Raw genomic sequence first — 19,895 nt, forward strand, 5'->3', positions numbered from 1 at the left:
GTGCTCTCTCTCTCATTCTCTCTCTCAAATAAATAAATAAAATCTTTAAAAAAAAAAAAAAAAAATCCTGTTTGTCTGTTGATTGCAATAGATATGCTCATATTCTGTTTTACCACATAGATGTATCTGCAAAGATGAAGTTGGTGTTCGAGTAAATCAAAACAAAACAAAAACATAATTACATTTGAGAAATCCTAGGATAAACAAATTAAGAAGTTGTCATTGCAGTAGGATTTCTAAGAGTCTTTAGTTTGTGAATGTGGATTGTGACCCCTAAGAGGGGAATGGATAGTCTGGGCATTTCAATAAATGTGAAATATATTTGAAAATCTGACTTTTAGAATACTTATTAAAATGATATGAGTTCCTGTTCTATACAATGAACTGCATAGGTGAGAGCTTCCATGTATGTCTGGACTCCTTAACATGCATGAAGTTTCCTAACCAGACCACTACTCATCCTATTTCTAATGCTTCCTGTCCTCCACCTGATACTGAGTCCCAGATATACATTGTTTGTTTTCCCTAAACACATTTACATTACTTGTTTAAGTTCTGTTTTTATTTATGTATTCCTTTACTTATATGAACCTCAAGTGAAAGTAGCTGAGCCATTCTTTCTCCTCACATAATGCAATAATAAATATTCTTTGTGAAATGTGTATTTGTGTGGCTGTGTTTCCAGTTAATACGGATGTTATTCTGCCATAAGATTCATTCTGTATTTTGTCTTTTCACTTGACATTGTTTTCCAAAATAGATGTTGGCTTATGTGCATTTATTTTATTACTTCTAAATGCCCCATAGTAGCCCTTGGTTTTTATTAAATAGTCATAATTAATATTTATTCTCCTTGTATAGATGAATATAATGTTTCCAGCACAAATAACGTTGGACATATTGACTTAACTGTGGTATGTCAGTGCTGGATCACAAAATAGATGCAGTATATGAAGCTTCTCACTTCTAATATTTCCACCAACATTTAGCTGTCTCCACCTTTTTAGACCTTATGAATTTATAGTAATAGTTTACTATAGTAATAAGCTTACTGTTTCTACATTTGTATTTTTTGTCATGCTAAGTTTGATTATTGGCTACTGTACTTAAATGTGCTTCTGGGCTTGCAACGGGAATGCCATAGCTTATTTTTTTTTATTGCTTTTTATTTTTGTTTTCTTTTTTTTTAAAGATTTTATTTATTTGACAGAGAGAGACACAGCGAGAGAGGGAACACAAGCAGGGGGAGTGGGAGAGGGAGAAGCAGGCTTCCCGCAGAGCAGGGAGCCCAATGTGGGGCTCGATCCCAGGACCCTGGGATCATGACCTGAGCCGAAGGCAGACGCTTAACTGACTGAGCCACCCAGGCGCCCTATTTTTGTTTTCTTGTTTTATTTTTCAGGTTGGTAGCAAGTCCTTCTTATCTGGTAGTGTGAGGAATACACTAGCCTTATCTCAATTATTTTATATTAAAGAATGGAGCTCAGTAAATACTAAAATTGAATTTGAAAAAAATTTTGAATTGATCACAAAATTCTGCTTTAATTTTGATTGTAATGGAATAGCAGTTTTAGATTAATTTCTGGAATAATTGACATTTTAACATTTTAAATTCTTCTATTTTAGATTTAGTTATACTGATAAACTCTCTGGTTAGTATTAATAGTTTATTCTGATAGCTTTTCTATGTTTATGGCAATACCATCTGCAAATATTGACACATTTTTTCCCCCATAAATCTTAAATTTTTGTTTCTATTTTTGCTTTTCCTTATGCCATGGTGGTAGCCAAGCCTTCCAGTATTATACTGAACCAAAGCAGTGAGGATAGCCATTCTTTTCTTATCTCCACATTAAGGGAATATACCTTCTAAATTCTCTATTAACTATTTCAGTTGCTATTGAATTTGGGTAGATTATCGTTCATCAACTCAAGGAAGTTCCTATCTGTGCTTATTACATAGTTGTCTGTTTTTGGGGTTTTTATAAATATTAAGAAGGTTATGAACTGTCTCAGACTTTTTTTAATGCATCTATTGAAATATTCAGGGATAGTTTTGTTTTTGATAGTCAGATAATACTAAATTATATTCTTAGGATGAACCATGTTAAAGTAAGGGGCATTACTTATTAATATACTATTAGATTCCACTGATATTTCTATAGGGAAAATACATCTGTAATTTTCAGTTCTTGATTTATCTCTGCCAAGTTTTAAGATGCACTCTGTCTTCTCTAGGCTCTTGCTTTTCACTTGTGATATTATCTTTGCCTGTTTGTCCCAGTTCTAACCATAGTAACCAACCCAAATAACTTTTCCTGTTTGGCGTAGTTCAATAAATATTTTTGTACCTTTTCCTGAAGTCACAAAGAATTATTTTTGGCTCTATATTCTTATAACAATTTGAAAGTGAAGAACATATATATCAAAACAATGCTATGATTTAAAAAAAAAAAAAAATGTGTCATGCTACCAGAGAAGACTGGAAATCCCGAAGGAGAGGGATTGAATCTTATCATCTTTGACCAACACCCATGATATCTAGTATAGGGCTTATAACATAATGACATAACAAAGAAGGTGCATCCTTTTAAATTTGTTTTTTATATAAAAATTTCTTACACTTATTTTGTATATTCCCTCCAGAATGATACCACTTCAATTCTATGCACCCAGCATCTACTAAATGCCAATCTCAACTTCCAGACAATCAGATGAACTTCATCAGTAAGTGTCAATAAATACAATAAGACTTGAATGTGTTTTTTTCCTGATATATATATTTTATCATAACTAAACCACCAAAGACCAAACCACTTCTTCCCTTGAGAATTAGTATTCAGCCCAGAAAGAAAGGATATAGCTCAGGAATGCTTTCTAGATAACATATTATGTTTATATACAGTTACATATGCATTTCCCCCACTTTAAGATAATTGTAGATAAATATTTCAGGCTATCACTCCTCATTTCCATTAAGAAACATAAGTGAATCCATCTTACACCAGCCAAGAATGAACTCACTAATATGGAGCCTTTTTATTTTTCCCATTTCTAGAAAGCTAAAAAAATAGTCTGGCTGGACTTTTTCTGCCTGAGACTAATTATGTCACTTGTGACTTGTATTGATTCAGGTATTGATATATAGAAGAATCAAAATGTAGCAACATTGTCTTGAAGTCCTTTATACGTGCCATCTAGGAATTTTTTTTTTTTTTTAAGATTTTATTTATTTATTTGAGAGAAAGATCGAGAGAGAGAGCGAGAGAGAGAGCACAAGTGCAGGAGGGGGAGAAGGGGCAGAGGGAGAGGGAGAAGCAGTCTCCCCGCTAAGCAGGGAGCCCAATGTGGGGCTCAATCCCAGGACCCCAGGATCATGACCTGAGCTGAAGGCAGATGCTTAACTGACTGAGCCACCCAGGCACCCCACCATAGAGTCACCAAAGTGACTCTAGTTTGTTTGTTTTAGAGAGAGCATGCGTGCACACACACACGTGTGCACGAGCAAGGGGGAGGTGCAGAGGGAGAGGGAGAAGCAGACTCCCCACTGAGCAGGGAGCCTGATGCGGGGCTGGATCCCAGGACTCTGGGATCATGACCTGAGCCAAAATTAGACGCTTAACTGACTGAGCCACCCAGGGGCCCCTAAGTGACTCTAGTTACTGTTATCCCTTCTATTGTAGATCATTAGAGGAATGAGGATGTCTGTTTTTGATAACTAGACCCTCTCCCAATCACCCCAATCCCTATAAATGGCCCCACTATTTACGTAGTTGTTCAAGTCAAAAACTTGAACAACTTAAGGTCACCCTTAAATCCATCTTTCCTTCATCTTGTACATCCAGTGCAGTTCCCAGTACTGCCAGTTTTATCCAAAGTATATCTGGATTCAGTTTCTTCCATTTCTAATACCACGTTAGTAGTCAAAACCAAAATAACCTCTTGCTTGGGCTACTGCAGCAATCTCCTATCTAGGTTTCTGCTTTCATCCTTGTATCCTATAATCCATTTCCATTTGAGACCCAGAGTGATCTTTTTAAATATATAGGCCAGATTATGTCATCCCTTTGCTTTTAGATCCCTTCAGTAACCTCCTCTCTGACATGAAGTAAATCTGAGCTTCTTGCCCTGAGTGACAAGGCCTAGTATGACATGGTCTCTGACTACCTCTCCACATCATATTATGCCACTTCCACCCTCATCCAATATGATCTGTGCCTCATTTTCATTTCTTGTATATGTCCATTGGTTTAGTTCAGCACAACAATGAACACAAACTTTTCCAAGACTCTTGCTATGGGTTTCTCTTATCATGGCAACTTCACATGACAAATGGGAGTATCACCCTGTCCACTCTATGTAAAATATTTAATTTCCCATCCATTTTGTGTTTTATCATATCATCTTCTCTTTTTTTTCTTATTTCTACTCATCTATATTTCTCCTGTACCACCAGGCCTTTGAAGACACAGACCTCCCTGTCCTGTTGACTGCTTTTTCCCAGCACCCAGATTTGTGAGAAATCCTAACCAAGTATTTGTGAAATAAGTAAGGGTATTGGAAGTTTTGTCACATGGAGAATTCATATGGTAAAAAGCACTAACAGTAAAGTCCACTGAGCGATATCCTAGCCCAGCAGCATAATTCATTGTCAAGTGCCAGGATCCTAGCTTGGCATTACTTATTGATACTCCTACTCTATTGATACGCTCTCTCTAAGATTCACTGTAACATAGTCTCTTGTAGGATACTGTGCATTGGCAGGGTTAAATATGATTTCTTTGTCCTTTCATAAAACTATCTGTTCATCTTTTCTGTAGCAGACACAAATCTAATGTTTTATCATTTATTTGCTTCTATAATGTATCCAGTTAGACTCTGTGTCTTAGAAAGGCAAGACAGTTGTTTCACTATCATACCACAGACTTTGTAGAAAATAAATTTAGAAAGTTTTTTTTTTTTAGTTTATTTGCAGTATGGTTATTTATAGCTCTTTCCTTGAGCCAAATAATCCATTCACTTGTGCAACAATTAGACTTCACAAATACAGAATTGTTGTCAAAATTCAGAGGTTGAATTAAGAAAAAAAAATTAGGTGGGGACACCTGGGTGGCTCAGTCGGTTAAGCGTCTGCCTTCGGCTCAGGTCATGATCCCAGGGTCCTGGGATCGAGTCCTGCATCAGGACTGCTTCTCCCTCTCCCTCTGCCTGCAACTCCCCCTGCTTGTGCTTACGCTCTCTCTCTCTTCTCTCTCTCTCTGACAAATAAAGTCTTAAAAAATTTTAAAAAAAGAAAGAAAATTAGGTGAAGTTGTAGTTAGGAATGCATATATTAGGAAGAGAGAATGATCCCAATGACTCCTAAATTCTTGTGTTCAATTAGAATATAATTGTTAAAATCTGGCTCATATTTATGAAGACTCATAAGATGGCCCTGGATATCTTTGCATGTACAGAGGAGATCCGAAGGAATTAAAATTTACCTTCAGTGATCTCTCATTTTCTTTTGTTATCTGCTCTCGAGGTTCATTGAAGGCTTTGTTTTCTACAGTTTTTCTCCTCAGACATCATCCTGTGGTATTCCTTCTAACAACTCTCCTTCTATCATTTGTGGTTAGAGATAACTATTACCTACTAATAAAGGTACCTGCAAGAGATAATACTAACACTCAGGATGTGTGTCAGATGATGGCAGGTAACTCAAACTGGAAGAAGAGTGCTCCAGACACTGATTTTTCAGAAAATGTCTATTAGCCTTGTGACCTAGAAGAAGCTTATGTAAATAAAGTGGAGAGGGTGGTACATATATACAAAAACACAACCTCATGATCTTGGTAATGAACTAGAAGACCAGGGTTCAATTCCTGTCTCTCTTACTTCTTCGATGAGTAATTTAACCCTGAAAAATTCCTTAAGACATCTCTGAGACTCGTTTTTCTCATCCACAAAACACTACAGTTTAGGTAAACCTAGAGTGTCCTATGAGGACCATTCTGAAGGTCCAAAATCTGTAATGTCATCTTTTTATAATTTTTCCCTCTGAGTTTTGGATATTTGAAAAGCTGTGATTTCTGTTCGACCGATTCTTCAGTCCCATCTTTTTTGAAAACTCTGTGAAGACTTCTTGAGTGTCCCCACTTAGAGTCACTTACTTTTTCCTCAGTTCTTCCATAATTGTGTACATAACTTGGTTTCTGTTTCTTATCATTACAAGCTTTACATTATAATTATAAAGAATGTTGTTTAGTTGAAAATTATGGGCTTTAATGTCAGACCAACCTAAGTATAAACCTAGACTCAAAATACTATTGACAAGACCATAGAGAAAGAATGTTTCAACAGTTAGGTTAGATGGTATTCGTTAGCTCCCACTTTATAAATAAAAGAATAAGTTTGGAGATGCCGTCTCCTTTAATCTTATTTCCTAAGATGGTTGATGCTCAGTACATGTGGGGGACACAATTCTTTTTTTGAAGACAGTCCATCAAATCAGGGGGATTTTAAATTGCATGGCCCCCTTAGTACTAGGATTGGGTCAGAAATACTAGGACTAGAATATCTTTAATATAAAGAGTGTATCATGTAAACAAAAACAAGCAAAAAAAATAGTATACCATGTAATACATAAATGTGTATTTACTAAGAAGAAAACAGTAAAAATAAACATCTACTTTAATGATGGAATTTCTGTCTTCCACAATCATCAAATGAGCAATAACCACCGTGACAACAATAGGTGTACACTGTTTGGCCAACTGAGTCACTCTGCAAAGAAACTTTGTCTAGCAAATAAGACAGTACTGGAATTGAGGAAAATAAAAATATGTTGAAAACTATTACCTTCAAAACACATTCTACAATTATTTTCTCCACAAAAACACAATAATACAAAAACATCTCAGTCTAGCTTCACAATGTGATGCATTTCATTCTAATCCCAGGTATTATGAGCTGTTATTTTGTTCTCAAATAAAAACCTGCGTGTAAAACTGTTTACCTTCAATCCAATTTCTTTCCAATTGAAGGTTAGATTCAGAAAAACAAGGAGCCGCCCTTCCAGGATTTTGGTAGTGTGGGATTGTGGGATGAAAAATGACAAATATAAAATTAACCCTGATAACTTTATTAGGTATATATGTGTATGTAAATAGAAATATAAACATATATTCTTTTTCCACCTTGATATTCATGTTTAAATTGTGCATTTATATAGCTTTTGTAGTGATGCCCACTGTTACCTTATCTTTTTGACTGACAATGATGGGATTTCAGTCATGCTCAGCCTTTCCAACAGTGCCAGTGATGGGATTTTTTGAAATCTTATTACTAGTTGCATTGTCCTGATCTCAGATGGAACTTTCAATCAAAAAGGCAATCAGAAGGTTATACATTCGTGAGATTCCCTGCAAAGCTAGTGATCGCATAATACAACTTGTTGGAAGGGCCTACTTGCCTCCAGTCCTTATGTGGCTATAAAGAGTAATTGGCTACTTAGCTCCCAGGACCCGCTTTTCCGTCTCCAAACCACAGCGCAGCCCAGAACTCTGTTGAGTCTCAGTGTGGAATCTGGCTGCTCCTATGAGATTTCCAAATCTCATGCAGAGACTTCTCTTACTTTAAGCATCTGATTAAGGAAACTCTCCAAAAAACACATTTGGCTCTTTCTAAGCATCCTGATATCACTGGTGATACCAGTGGATCTAAGTTTTCTTTTATTTTATATACACACAGATACTTACACATTTTTCCAAAGCATTTTCATTGTCAAGTTTGTATTTCAGAAATCACAATTCTGTGCAGCAAGGTTAATACTTGAGTATAATTTCTAGACTATTTTAATCATCCTGTTATCAACTATTCTTAATCTTACAATAACTGTACTCATGCAAGATTTTTGTAAGGAGTATCCTCTTAATACTCTATAGTATACATACATGGATATTTTTGTAATTTGATTGGCTCAAATAGTAGACAGGGTTGAGGTTGAATTAATTCCATGTGGTGTCCAGTCACCCAGGGATGCATCAGTTCCCCAGACATGAACTTGGAGTTGTGAGGTAGGCAGAGGGAGGTAATTTTGTCTCACTTTGCTCCCACTCAACAGTTCTCTTCCGTTAGGCAGAGAAACCTCACACAGGCATAAGTTTCAAGAATGGAAAACAACTAATGGTTAGGACCCAATAAAGACCTACAGTCACATTAAAATGCCTGTGGGCTGAATAAGCATTTTATTTGAAAAATAGCCACACATGTATATGTAAGACATATGTCAGTATTGCTGCAAGCGAAAACAATGCAGAGACAAAAATAGTCACTTAGATAAAGTTAAGAAAATGTCTTACTTGAAGAGCTGAGCATCAGGTACTCAAATCCTGAAAAAGGCTAGGAATCCCATCACCCTCTCTAGGTTGAGGAAGTCCTAACAACTCTATTGACAAAATACAAAGTGCTTAAGTCAGTGTGTGTGTGTGTGTGTGTGTGTGTGTTCCTCAGAACTTTATGTTAATGCAGGGTACTCTAAAAGTATCATTGAACATGGTGTTATTTGCTTGACTCCGTATTACAAAACCTTAGAGGGACTTTTAAAGCACAAAATGCTAGTGTGGTGGCAAAGTAAATTGCCAAGAGATTAACACTTTCATTCTCCCTTCCTGAGCAAAGTAAATTTTGAAGTAAGATTTAGGCAACTAGTATTTGAGTTGCCTAAATCACCATATAAATATTATCCTTTTGATTGCCAAGACTGAAGATAGAGATTTTATATTCCTGAAGAAGAGTGTAATTTTTCTGTTAGACGTATCTGTAGGTCTCTAATCTATGGCGCTCTTCACTGAGAAGTACACTAGAAATGAATCTGGTAAGTAAGAGATAAGTAAAAAGGTAATGATTTCACCTTAGTTGGAATATTACTACTAGTTACTGTCACAACTACTATGAATAATCTACATTCACTAAGTATTTGTTTTAGACACTGTGCCAAGCCGAAGTCACTTTAGACTATCACTAGGACCTCAAGAAAAAGTGTCCAGTAGCCAGAGTGATAAGCATAAAACATGAACTGTTCTCAGGCAGTGGGAACTCAGTGACTCAACTAAGTCCCTGGATAGTTGCAGATTCTAATATTCAAACATTTTGTTTCTGCCACAGTGGAGGCAGTCTTCAGGAGTTGGCATCTTTGGTATTCAAGCTAAAGTCATGCTCCTCCCAGGCAACCCCAAGCCAAGAACTGAGATGGCAGGGGAACTAGACCCCAACTACTTGTTCCCCAATGAGAGATCCCTCGTCAGACAGTCTTTGACTCAGAACCCATTTGGTGGAAGTTGGTCAGGTCTGTTTTGCAGTGTAGACCTCTGTTGCTAAATCCTACTCACTGATCACTTTACTTCTGCAAGTTTTAGACCTGTATCCCTGTCTGAAGTCTTGCCCTGCTCATTCCTGCTTCTTTTTTCTTTTAATCTTAACTCTGTTTCAGCTTCTGCTGCCAGGAGGACCCAACCGACACAGCTGGACTAGCCTTTCCATACACCACGTTCCTTTAATGTCCCTGCTGGTAGCTTGCTGTGTGATCACTGCCAGGCCATTTCACTTCTCTGATTCCTTATAATAAAGACTCTTACAAATCAAAGTGATCTTGGGACGATTTAGTTGAACATTCTAGAATTCTAATTAGAGTTGGTGTCTCTCTTAACAGATCTTCATCTGATTAGAAAAAAAAAAAAGTGATGACAACAAAGGTATTTATAAAAATATATTTCACAAAGTAGGAAACAGTACAGGAGTTTCTCTGAATACAATACATGAAGTAAATAAACAATATTGCATTAAAGCAAAGTAGAAAATTAAAATGATCTGCATGTAGTACTTGATTTTTATCATACATTTTCTACTTCTAAATGGCAGGATTGTGTTACAAATTGAATATGCTCACATCTTCTAGTGCTGTTCTTTTTTGGAGTCTAAGACTTTCTGTGCATCACCATGAAGATCAGGGAGAGAAGTGCTATAAAACAAAAGCAGTAAAATTATGTACAAACCAGTTCCTGCTCTAAAACAATGGGGGGAACTTGAAGCGTGTTTATTGGGCAGGGCATTATGTAGGTATCTAAAAGTCTAGAGTTTAAATATTCACATGAATCAGTATACTTTCAGATGTTTGTGCTTGTAGTAAAAACACCAAATACTAGGATTATGAACAAAATAGAAAACAGTCCAAAAGTTTCTCTGGGAAAATGCTGCTCCTGCCATCACCAGCCACAATAACACTTTCTACTCTAAAGAGACTATTAGCTCCCCCTTTGATAATATTGCCTGCCATACTCATCTCATCGAAATGTACATGTATTAAACATTCATTGTATATATATATATATATTTATATAAAACAATCTAAAGGATTATTAATGGATATAATTTAGGGTTTTTTTTTTTTTCATATAGTCCCTTAATCTATAGATTACCAACCTTAATAAATAAAAGCATTAATGGACATCAATAAAATATTTATTTCGAGGATTAAACAAATAAATTCACGCGCTAGCAATAAAACCATCTGTCTCTTATGTAGTCCACTGTGTGATACAGTTTATCTTTGTGTCCTTGTGGACGAAGATGAAGTGGAGGGAACGAGTAATCCTGCTTCCAGAAAACAAGCCTGTTTGAATGGGATTTCTCTCCTTCCACCACTGAGTTGGCAATCCCCACCCTGGAATGGATTAGGAACATGTGAATATTTTAAGGCTCGACACAATATTTAAAGATGCTATTCAGTCTCTGATGAGTGGGGCCAACAGTTATGTACAATGTGTGGTCACCGTACCGTATAATCTAGGAGGCCTCCCAAAACTCCAAAAAGTCATCATGTACAGCGGACCAAGTATTGCTTTTTCATTTGTGGCGGGATCCTTATTGGTGAAGGGGAAAAAACCATTTGCATTTATAAAAATCCTTGCAGAAGACATATCAGCAGCACATTTCTTGCAGGTCCATTTTTCTAAGAAAGCACCTTTTAATTTTGATTTTTTCCTCTTTTTAAACCATCTCTCTAAGGATTAGCCAGGATCCCAATCTTTGTCTGTGGTGGTTAGGTAAATATCAAATATCCAAAGACTTCTAGACACTCCACATACTTTAATTCACACTCCACAAGATTTATAACCTCCTAACATATACTTTTTATTTTTATTATTAATTTTTGGTTCAACATTGAAATGTAGTTGAGTTTATAGATGATTGGTGCTAAACTTGCCTCTAAAACAAATAGCCACATTGGTTGTATCTAAGGGGTGTGACCCTAGAATATTACAGAATGCTCAGTTCCACTGATTAATTTATAATCCACTGTCAAGTTTCTTTGTCACTTTCACCAACAGAGTAGAGTTCTCCCAGTCTCTTAAAGCGGGGACCCCAGTCACTGAGGTAGTCAAAATTCTGGTCTGAGTCTGAGGTGGTGGACTCCAAGGAGCTGAGGGAGCCAGCCACAGACCCTCGGCCTTCATAGCCATAAATCTGAATGGAGTCATAAGGCGGAGCAGTGGGGTCATTATCTGCCTCATGTAGCCGCACATTTATAAATTCATCAACATCAACCCCGTTCGGAACAGGAGCAAGCCCTTGCCTTGGCATAAACTGCAAATCTGGTTTAATATCCTTACGGGGTAAAAATCCATTAATTCCATCTGGGTTTTGTAAAGTCGCAATATCAAAAGCCTCTGTGTCTTCCTCTCCTCCTCCTTCGTCATCATAGCGGATGATGTTTTCTCGTACATCTTCATCGTCTTTAATAATTAATGGCTCGTTTTTATGTCGCCGCAGAGTTACAAACAGCACCACGATGACTGTAGGAAAAGTGTGAAATAACAATTAGCTTAACTTGCAAATAATTTCACAAGCACTGTATCATGTATGTTAAGAGAGAGTGGCATTGCCTTGATACCATTCACGTGGGAATTAAGTTAAACACCTTTCTGAAGGGTGGGGATTGAATTCTGAATGAATATTATTCCAGGTTGCTTCTGTGTACTCAGTGGTGATGAAGCTGGGATAAAAGAGTAAGTTTGCATCTATCCATGGTGAAAGCTGCGTGTAATACTGTTAAAAGCTCTAGAATAAATGGCACAAAATAGAAAACAGAACAGATAAAATAACTAACTTGCTGTGGCTCTTGGAAAAGCCATTTAAAATCCTTTGATTCCATGCCCTTCTTCTATAAAGAAAAGAAGCAGAGTTAATCATATCTAGTATATTTTGTGTCTTATCAGCTCTTCAAGACTCTCTCCAATCAAATAATGTTCATTCACAGATGAAGTGATATATCAAGATGAACGTCAAATTGGCATGGACAATTTGTTGTCTTGTAGGAAACCTGGGGCTCCTCTGTCTCAGAAGGTAAGCCTATGGGTGGGCAAAGGGAAATGGATACATACCTAAACAAGCCAGGTTAGCCAAATCAAACTTCATGGGGTTCATGGGGTAAAACATGGCTAGAAATAATGTTAATCCAGACACTGGGTGAGCAGGACAGATGCAACTGGAAAGATAGTAACTGACATGGTCTTTACTTAAAGACAGGATAAGGTATGACTTTCCTCTTGTGTATCTTCCTACTCTCTAATCTCATTTTTATAATTGGATATTTTTAATAGAAAAGTTACTAAAAAGCTTTCCTTAATTTGCAGTCTTCATTTTAATTTGATGTTGATATCAAGAAAATATCTGAGGAACACAGTGTAATTTTGAAAAAAAAAATTTTGTTTGCTTGTTTTCTTTTTATCTCACCAAACTTTGTGTTTGGATGGACTTAGCAACCCAATCTATACATTATTTAGGAAAAAGAGTATTTTGATACAGGGAGCCTCCCATTGCAGTAAATTGGTATATATATCAGATCTACAGGCCTTTTTATAGAATACATGCTGTTGTAACCACATAAAGGTCCATCCCCACTTCCACCACCATTATACTCTATCTTTTCACTGGTGGTGGGATTGAAAAAGGCACTGAATTGTCCTCTCCAATTGGATGTTGGCTATCACAGCACTTTTTTCCCTTCACTCCTCCTTAGTGATCTCAAAGCTTGCAGAAATGCAAGAAATTCCTTTTCCCCAAAAGAATGCTGACACCTGACTGGGGCTCAGGTTTGCTGTCCTAATTTACAGTCATTTATGAACCAGAAAAATGATGACCATTAAGCTATGAAGGAAATACGTACCTAGCAGCAAAATGATGCATGCTAATATGGCAATTAAGGCGCCCATACTGAGTCCAATCGGAAGGACATAAGCTTCAACATTACAAGACTGGACAACACCATCACTGCTGCAGCCACAGACACGGATGGTCAGGGTGCTGGTGCTGCTCAGAGGAGGATTCCCACTATCACTGATTATGATAGGTAAAAGATAGACTTCTTGCTTCTGGCGGTTGAATCCATTATGCTTTGCCAAAATGCTGAGGGAATTATCTGGAAAAAGGGGAAATTATAATAGTTTGCATCATTTCAAAATGGCTGCCCAAACAACACTTGTTTTTCTAGTTCATAAGTCCTCTGCAAAACTCAAGATAACCCAATTCCACTGGACCACTCAGGTTCTTTCCCCCTCCCCTCTCCCCACTTCCCCAGTAGGCATGGACCAAAATATCCACACCCTAACAGGTTTAATAAATGGGGCTTCACGATGGACTAATGACATTTTACCATCACTTTATAAATGCAAAAGATTTCTTTTATAAAAATATTTTTCAAGTGTCCTTTCAGAAGACACAAATCAACCCATATCTCCATACATAAGTTTAATTTTCTCTCATTTATCCTGACAATGCAAAATTGGCTGGACAGAATTTCACCACATTTGAGAGGCATGTTGAGGAAGCTCTGTATTAAAAGATAGACTATATGACAATATGGCGTACAAAACAATGCACTTTGTTGATTCCCACAGGTACCTACAAAGAGTCATTCATGCCCTTGCACGCTTAAACTAAGATAGAACAAAAGTCCCATTTACTGCCAATTGGAGGAGATATGCCACATATATTAAAACTCTGTAGAGAAGACCTGTAGTGGTTACACAAATAAGAATAAAATGAGAAGTTACAGAAGTAGATGTTATATTTTGCATGTTATTAATTAATATGGAAAGATGTATTGGTTATCTAGAGCAATACTTTAAGACATTTAAGCAATAATGAAGGGCGCATTTCAGTTCAAGGTAAAACTTGTCAGTGAGGAGTGATTGGATGCATGCTAGCCCTATGGTTCTCACAGTTTTACCCCCAAAATAAATTTTTGTGGTCATTCATGCCTAGCTCATGAACTATAGTCATACTGTATATATTAATTATTAATATTTTCTCATTTTGATTAATGAAAGACATATCCATTCAAAATGGGAACACATATCTTACTGATATTCTAGACAAAAGCAAATATAATATTGGTTAATGTGTGTAATGTTATCTGGGCAAAAGGATTATTTCAGTTAGGATTTTTTTTCACATATTGGCAAGTTTGTAGACCCTAAAACACCTGGCTACCTCATTGTTGCCTATTAAGCAGGGATTCCAAGCTATTGTTGTCCAATTCCTGGTCATCAATGTCCTTCTGGCTTCCAGCACACTCAAATACATGAACAGATATTCCACTCAAGTGACATTAAATAAACATGTTAAATTTTCTGTACCATGTAGTGCTATATTAGAATTTCAAAAAAAAAAAAAATGATAGCCATTCCCCAAAATAGATGTATAAATTATATTTACTTTTGTTTGAGATATAAGTGGATCTATAATGCCTTGCTAGTAAGCAAAGAGGAAAACACTTAGATAGTGTTAACATTATTTTTTCTAAATTTCTTCTGGTTTTGCCTCATTATTTAGTAATTTGAAGAGTGAAAAGAGGTCTCTAATAGAGTTACGCAGTGATGTACCAAATGATCCAGTTATCTTTATATCCATGACCTAGAAGGAAATACCACTATGCTAAAAACAGGAGAACATTATCTCACAACAGATAGAGAATATATAGCCATGTTTTATTTTCAGAAAGTGTGTGACAAGTTTGAGTACAGTTAATTAGTGCAAGGAACATTTGTAGATGATTTCATATACTATAGTTCAAAACAGAAGATGGGAATTGTTCCTCAAGATGCAGTTAATAAAATTACAATGAGGCTTTTGTCTTTTTGTGGTTGACATTATTTATATGGGAAACTATTTTTGCATATTCTCTCTTTAAAACAATCTATAATGATAATTTAGAAACTGCAGCAGGAGTGTTGCTCATTGCCGAAGAAAGCTGTTCTCTTTAGTACTTAGAAAAGCATTGGTGGGTCCACCACTAAACTCATATTTTTTACTATACCTGGCATGTGCATATGTTGTTACTCTCCTATGTACAGAAAATTATTGACTGAGTAGAGGAAGTCTGAGACATTTTTGCCAAATTTTACCTGCTACATTCAGGCAAGTCAGTTCCCTATCTGCCTACTCATTTCCTCCTCCCCCCTCTTTTTTCTTTTTTTTTTTTTTTTTTACTATTTTTGATTCGCGTTTATATTTATTATTGACTTACTTGAGTTATTTTATGCCAAATGAAACTGTCATTGCCATATACATTTAAAAAACAAATATCAACATTTTTAACACAGTTCAAATTCCTGTATTTGAAATACCTTTTTTTTCTATGTGTTGCACATCTTCTATAAAGTTGTGGTTGGTTTCTTTAAAACTTTTGTTGCTGTTTAATATAGTCAATTTTTTCAATCTCTTTTAGATTAGCGTTTCTAACCTTATTTTTAAAATTGTGAATTACATAAAATATTTTTATAATGTTATCTTTCACATTTAGGTGATTATAAGGAATTGGGTTTTTTTCTGTCCTGGTAATTTTCCTAAGGTTTATTATTGAGGAACTTACCCCTTACCCACTGCTCTTCAACACTCAGTGTCTCACAAGTCAAATTTTTGTGCATCCTCATCATTTAGGGGCTCTCTATTATGTTCCAAAGCTTTTTTTTATAATCCTCCATCAATACCAAGCTTTTTTATGTATGGAAACTTTATAATAAAACTTGACGTTTATTAGGTTATTTTCCCCATCATGCACTTCTGTATCTTGGCTATTCTTTTTCATTTGCTAATTTCTGAGAAATAGAGAATAGAGATTATCAAGTTCTATGGCAATCCCTCTAAAAACTTGAGTAGAAATTATATTAAAATATAAGTGAATTTTGAGAGAATTCGCATCTTTATGATCTTTAGTATTCCATTTCAAGATTATAGTTTCCTTATTTCCTTCAATATATGTTAATAAAACCTATATTTTTAAATTTAGCTACAAGAGAATTTCACATCTTTTGTTAGATTTATCATTGGTACTGTATATATTTTGTTGCTTTGATTATATTACCTTTTTAAAAGTGCACTTTCAAATCATTGTTGCTAGTGTATAAAGTGTAATTGTTTTGTGCATTAATTTTAATTCTAACAATCTTCTAAACTTTTCTTTTTACTTACAAAAATATATCTCATCACAGAGTTCCACTTCAGCAAGACAATGTAAGGTGCTCCATAGAACTGTTCCTTAGTGAAAATGGTGAAAATTACACAAGGAAAACCATTTAACATCTCTAGAAATGGTCCTGGAGGCAAGCAGCAAATGAAGAACCATTTATCCAAGAGAATCTACCAAAGGTTGGTAAGAATAGTGAGATCATGGTGTGTGAAGCAGAACCCAGTTCTGTGAGATAGAAATTCTACTCTAAACTGGTTCAGCCAAAAACACAGGGCTCCCCTCCCCTCAGCTAGCAGATAAAGGGCTGTCTTACCAGGAAATAGGAGGTGATAGCAGTTTCATCCTACTCCTGGCTATCTTTTGTTGAAACTAAATTTTGGGTGAGTGCGGCCAAGAGAGGGCTCTTCCTCACAGCCTATTCTTGTGTGACAGAGGCTCTCCCTGGGCAGGGCTCCACTGGGAATATAGGGCTTCAGTAGCCCTTGCCCTGGTCTATAAGGCAGTGATTACATGTTGGGAGGGGCAAGCCAAAAAGACTTGAGGCTACCGTCCCCCAGCACCAAGCGCTCATCATCTAAAGCAGATGCTTCACTCAGAGAAAAACATCATAGTTTCCAACTCAGCTCTAGAGTCAGTGGCTTACAGTTTTGCAAGCAGAGGAGGGAGGGAGGAGACAGAGATTGGGGGAGGAACATGACTGGGCAGAACAAATCTGAAACACCCAGAGAAATACTCTAGAAGGAGCCCAAGCTTGATTGGATTAATTGTAGAGCAAGGTTGGCCCCAAAATTGAAAATAGAAATCATCTGGCAATTAGTGGAGCTTTAACAATTGGGGCATGGTCAGGGAAAGAGACAAAGAGAACCTTGCCAAAACCACTGTCATTCTAGAGTGACTGGTGCATACCTAAGGCTGGGATCCCCTGAGGTGAAATATCAGTGGCTTAATACTGCAGAGAGGAAATAGACTTAATGAAAACAGTCCAGCCAGTCATTAAACAAATAAACAAGCAAAGAGCAATCACAAGCTCTGGGTAGGGAGCCAATAACCAGATTTTTTATAATAAATTACCTAAAATGTCCAGTTTCCAACAAAAGATTGCAAGACATAAAAAGAAACAGGAAACCCATACACCAGAAAAAAAAAAAAAAAAAAAAAACATGCAAAAGAAACTATTGGTGAAAGCAACCAGATATCAGAGTAAACAGACTTCTAAGGGGCCATTATAAATGGGTTCAATAAACTAAACTAAACCACGATTAAAGAAAAAACGGAAAGGTATGGTGATAATGTCACATCAAATAGAGAATATCAATGGATAAAAATTATTTTTAAAAAGAGCACGGTGGAAATTCTGGAGTTAAGTACAATAACTGAAATAAAATATTAATTAGAGTGGAGAAACAGTAGATTTGAATTGGCAAAAGAAAGCATCCGTGGACTTGAAGATAGATGAATAGAAAATACGCAGGCTGAAGAATGGAGAGAAAAAAAAGAATGAAGAAAAATGAACAGAGCCTCAGAAAAATGTGGGACACTATTAAGTGTGCCAACACATGTGGAGGAAAAATATCAGGAGAGAAAGAAAGGAAAAGAAAAAAATAAAGCTGACAACTTCAAAAATTTTGAAAACATTAGCTTACACATTCAGAAGTCTCAACAAACTCGAAGAAGGTAAACACAAAGAGATCCACAAAGGACGTATTATAGTAAAAAAAAAAAAAAAAAAAAAAAAACTGAAAGCCAAAGACAGAGACAAGGCTTTAAAGCAAGGCCAAATTTACTCATCACTTGCAAGGGACCCCCCCCATAAGATTAACAACTGAAGTTTTATAGAAATAATGGAGGCCAGAGGGACATAGGATAAACATATTCAAAGTACTTAAAGCAAACACTTTCAACCAAGGATCATATATTCAACAAAGCTTTCTTTCCAAAACAAAGAAACAAAAGAATATGACATAGGCACTTTGAAAATAAACAAAAGCTGAGGGAATTTGTCATCAGCCTTACATGCCTTATAAGAAACACTAAAGGAACTTTTTTGGACTGAAAGCTAATAATCCCAGATGATAATGCAAATCCACATTAAAAACAAAGAGCATCAGGAGAAGTACTTATGTCATTATAAAAGATGGAATACATAGTTTTTCTCCTTTTTTTCTTTTTAAAACAACTTTTAAAAAACAGTTGTATAAAACAGCAAGTATGTAATATATTCTTGAACATATAATATCTAGAAATTCAAAAGTAATAGTTGGATATTCCAGTATCCCACTTTCAGTAATGGATAAAACTACTAGGCAGAAATAAACGAGGAAAAAGAAGACGTGAGAGACAGTATAAACCAACTATATCTAAGAGATCTCTATAGAACACTGCACCCAACAACAGCAGAATAATATCCTTCTTAAGTACACATGGAACATCCTGCAGTGTAGATAATATGCAAGACCATAAAATAAACTTCGGTAAATTTAAAAGGATAATAATGTAAAATATGTTTTCTGACCATAATGGAATTAAATTAAATGTGAGTAATAGATAGAAATTTGGGAAACTCATAAATATGTGGAAATTAAACAATGCTTTCTTTAATAACCATTGGGTTAAAGAAGAGGTCAAAAGGGAAATTAGGAAATATTGTGAGACAATGCAAATGAAAATACAGCAAATCAAAATGCAAGGGATGCAGCTAAAGCAATGCTTAGAGGGAAAGTTACAGTTTTAAATGCCTATATTAATTTTTTTCTTAATGTACTATACTAACTAGACTCTCTAACACAATTCTGAGCATAAGAAATTATGGCGACACCTGTACTTTGTTCTCGATACTAAAAAAGAAAACAGCTTTTGACGCTCAACATTAAGATGACTGATGGTGTTTATTGGAAGGCACTTTTTGTTATCATCTGTTTACTTGCACTCTTTTTTTCTCCTTGATTTTTTCTTTTTTTTTTCTTTCCAATGATGAGAAGGGAAAAGGCAGTCATATAAAGGACACTTGTTCAATACCTCTAAACCTGGATTCAGTTACATTATGGTATTATTTAAAAATCTTCAGTCCTTCATATTTTCATGCATTTCCAATTTCTGTCATCTTGCCTCTGCATTGCAACCTATTCTATCCTCATGGCTTCTGCTCCTGATTTTTGCCCTTACTGCATTTACTTTTTCCTTTTGAACAACAGAAGAGCATATCCTGATAATGATTTACTGGAGAAAAAACATTTTCTAAAACCAGAAAATTTATGAGGAAAAAAAGAGTGATCCCTGAAAGCCCATAGACATGTATGTCATGATTTTTTTAATTTAAATTTCTTGAAATTAAGTATGTATAAACAGGATTGAGAAATGGAAGACGGTGTATTATCAAGATCTATTT

General features: G+C 35.9%; 1 protein-coding gene across 8 annotated transcripts in view; it reads right to left on the reverse strand.

The window, feature by feature from the left end:
* Positions 1–5,311: 5,311 nt before the first annotated feature.
* Positions 5,312–19,895, reverse strand: part of CDH8 (cadherin 8) — a 363,546-nt gene continuing 348,962 nt past the window's right edge. For 7 of the 8 annotated variants that reach the window (XM_032424146.1, XM_032424145.1, XM_032424144.1 and 4 more), the window contains 2 exons: positions 13,208–13,459; positions 11,031–11,834 (listed from right to left, as the gene is read on the reverse strand). In XM_032424146.1, coding sequence (XP_032280037.1) covers positions 11,341–11,834; positions 13,208–13,459 — 746 coding nt within the window. In that variant the 3' untranslated portion in view covers positions 11,031–11,340. Of the gene's footprint in view, positions 11,835–13,207; positions 13,460–19,895 lie in introns of all 8 variants that reach the window. The other variant, XM_032424152.1, reaches the window with a different exon arrangement.

The sequence above is a fragment of the Phoca vitulina genome, unplaced genomic scaffold (genome assembly GCF_004348235.1).
Source record: "Phoca vitulina isolate PV1807 unplaced genomic scaffold, GSC_HSeal_1.0 scaffold30, whole genome shotgun sequence".
Classification (NCBI taxonomy): Eukaryota; Metazoa; Chordata; class Mammalia; order Carnivora; family Phocidae; genus Phoca; species Phoca vitulina.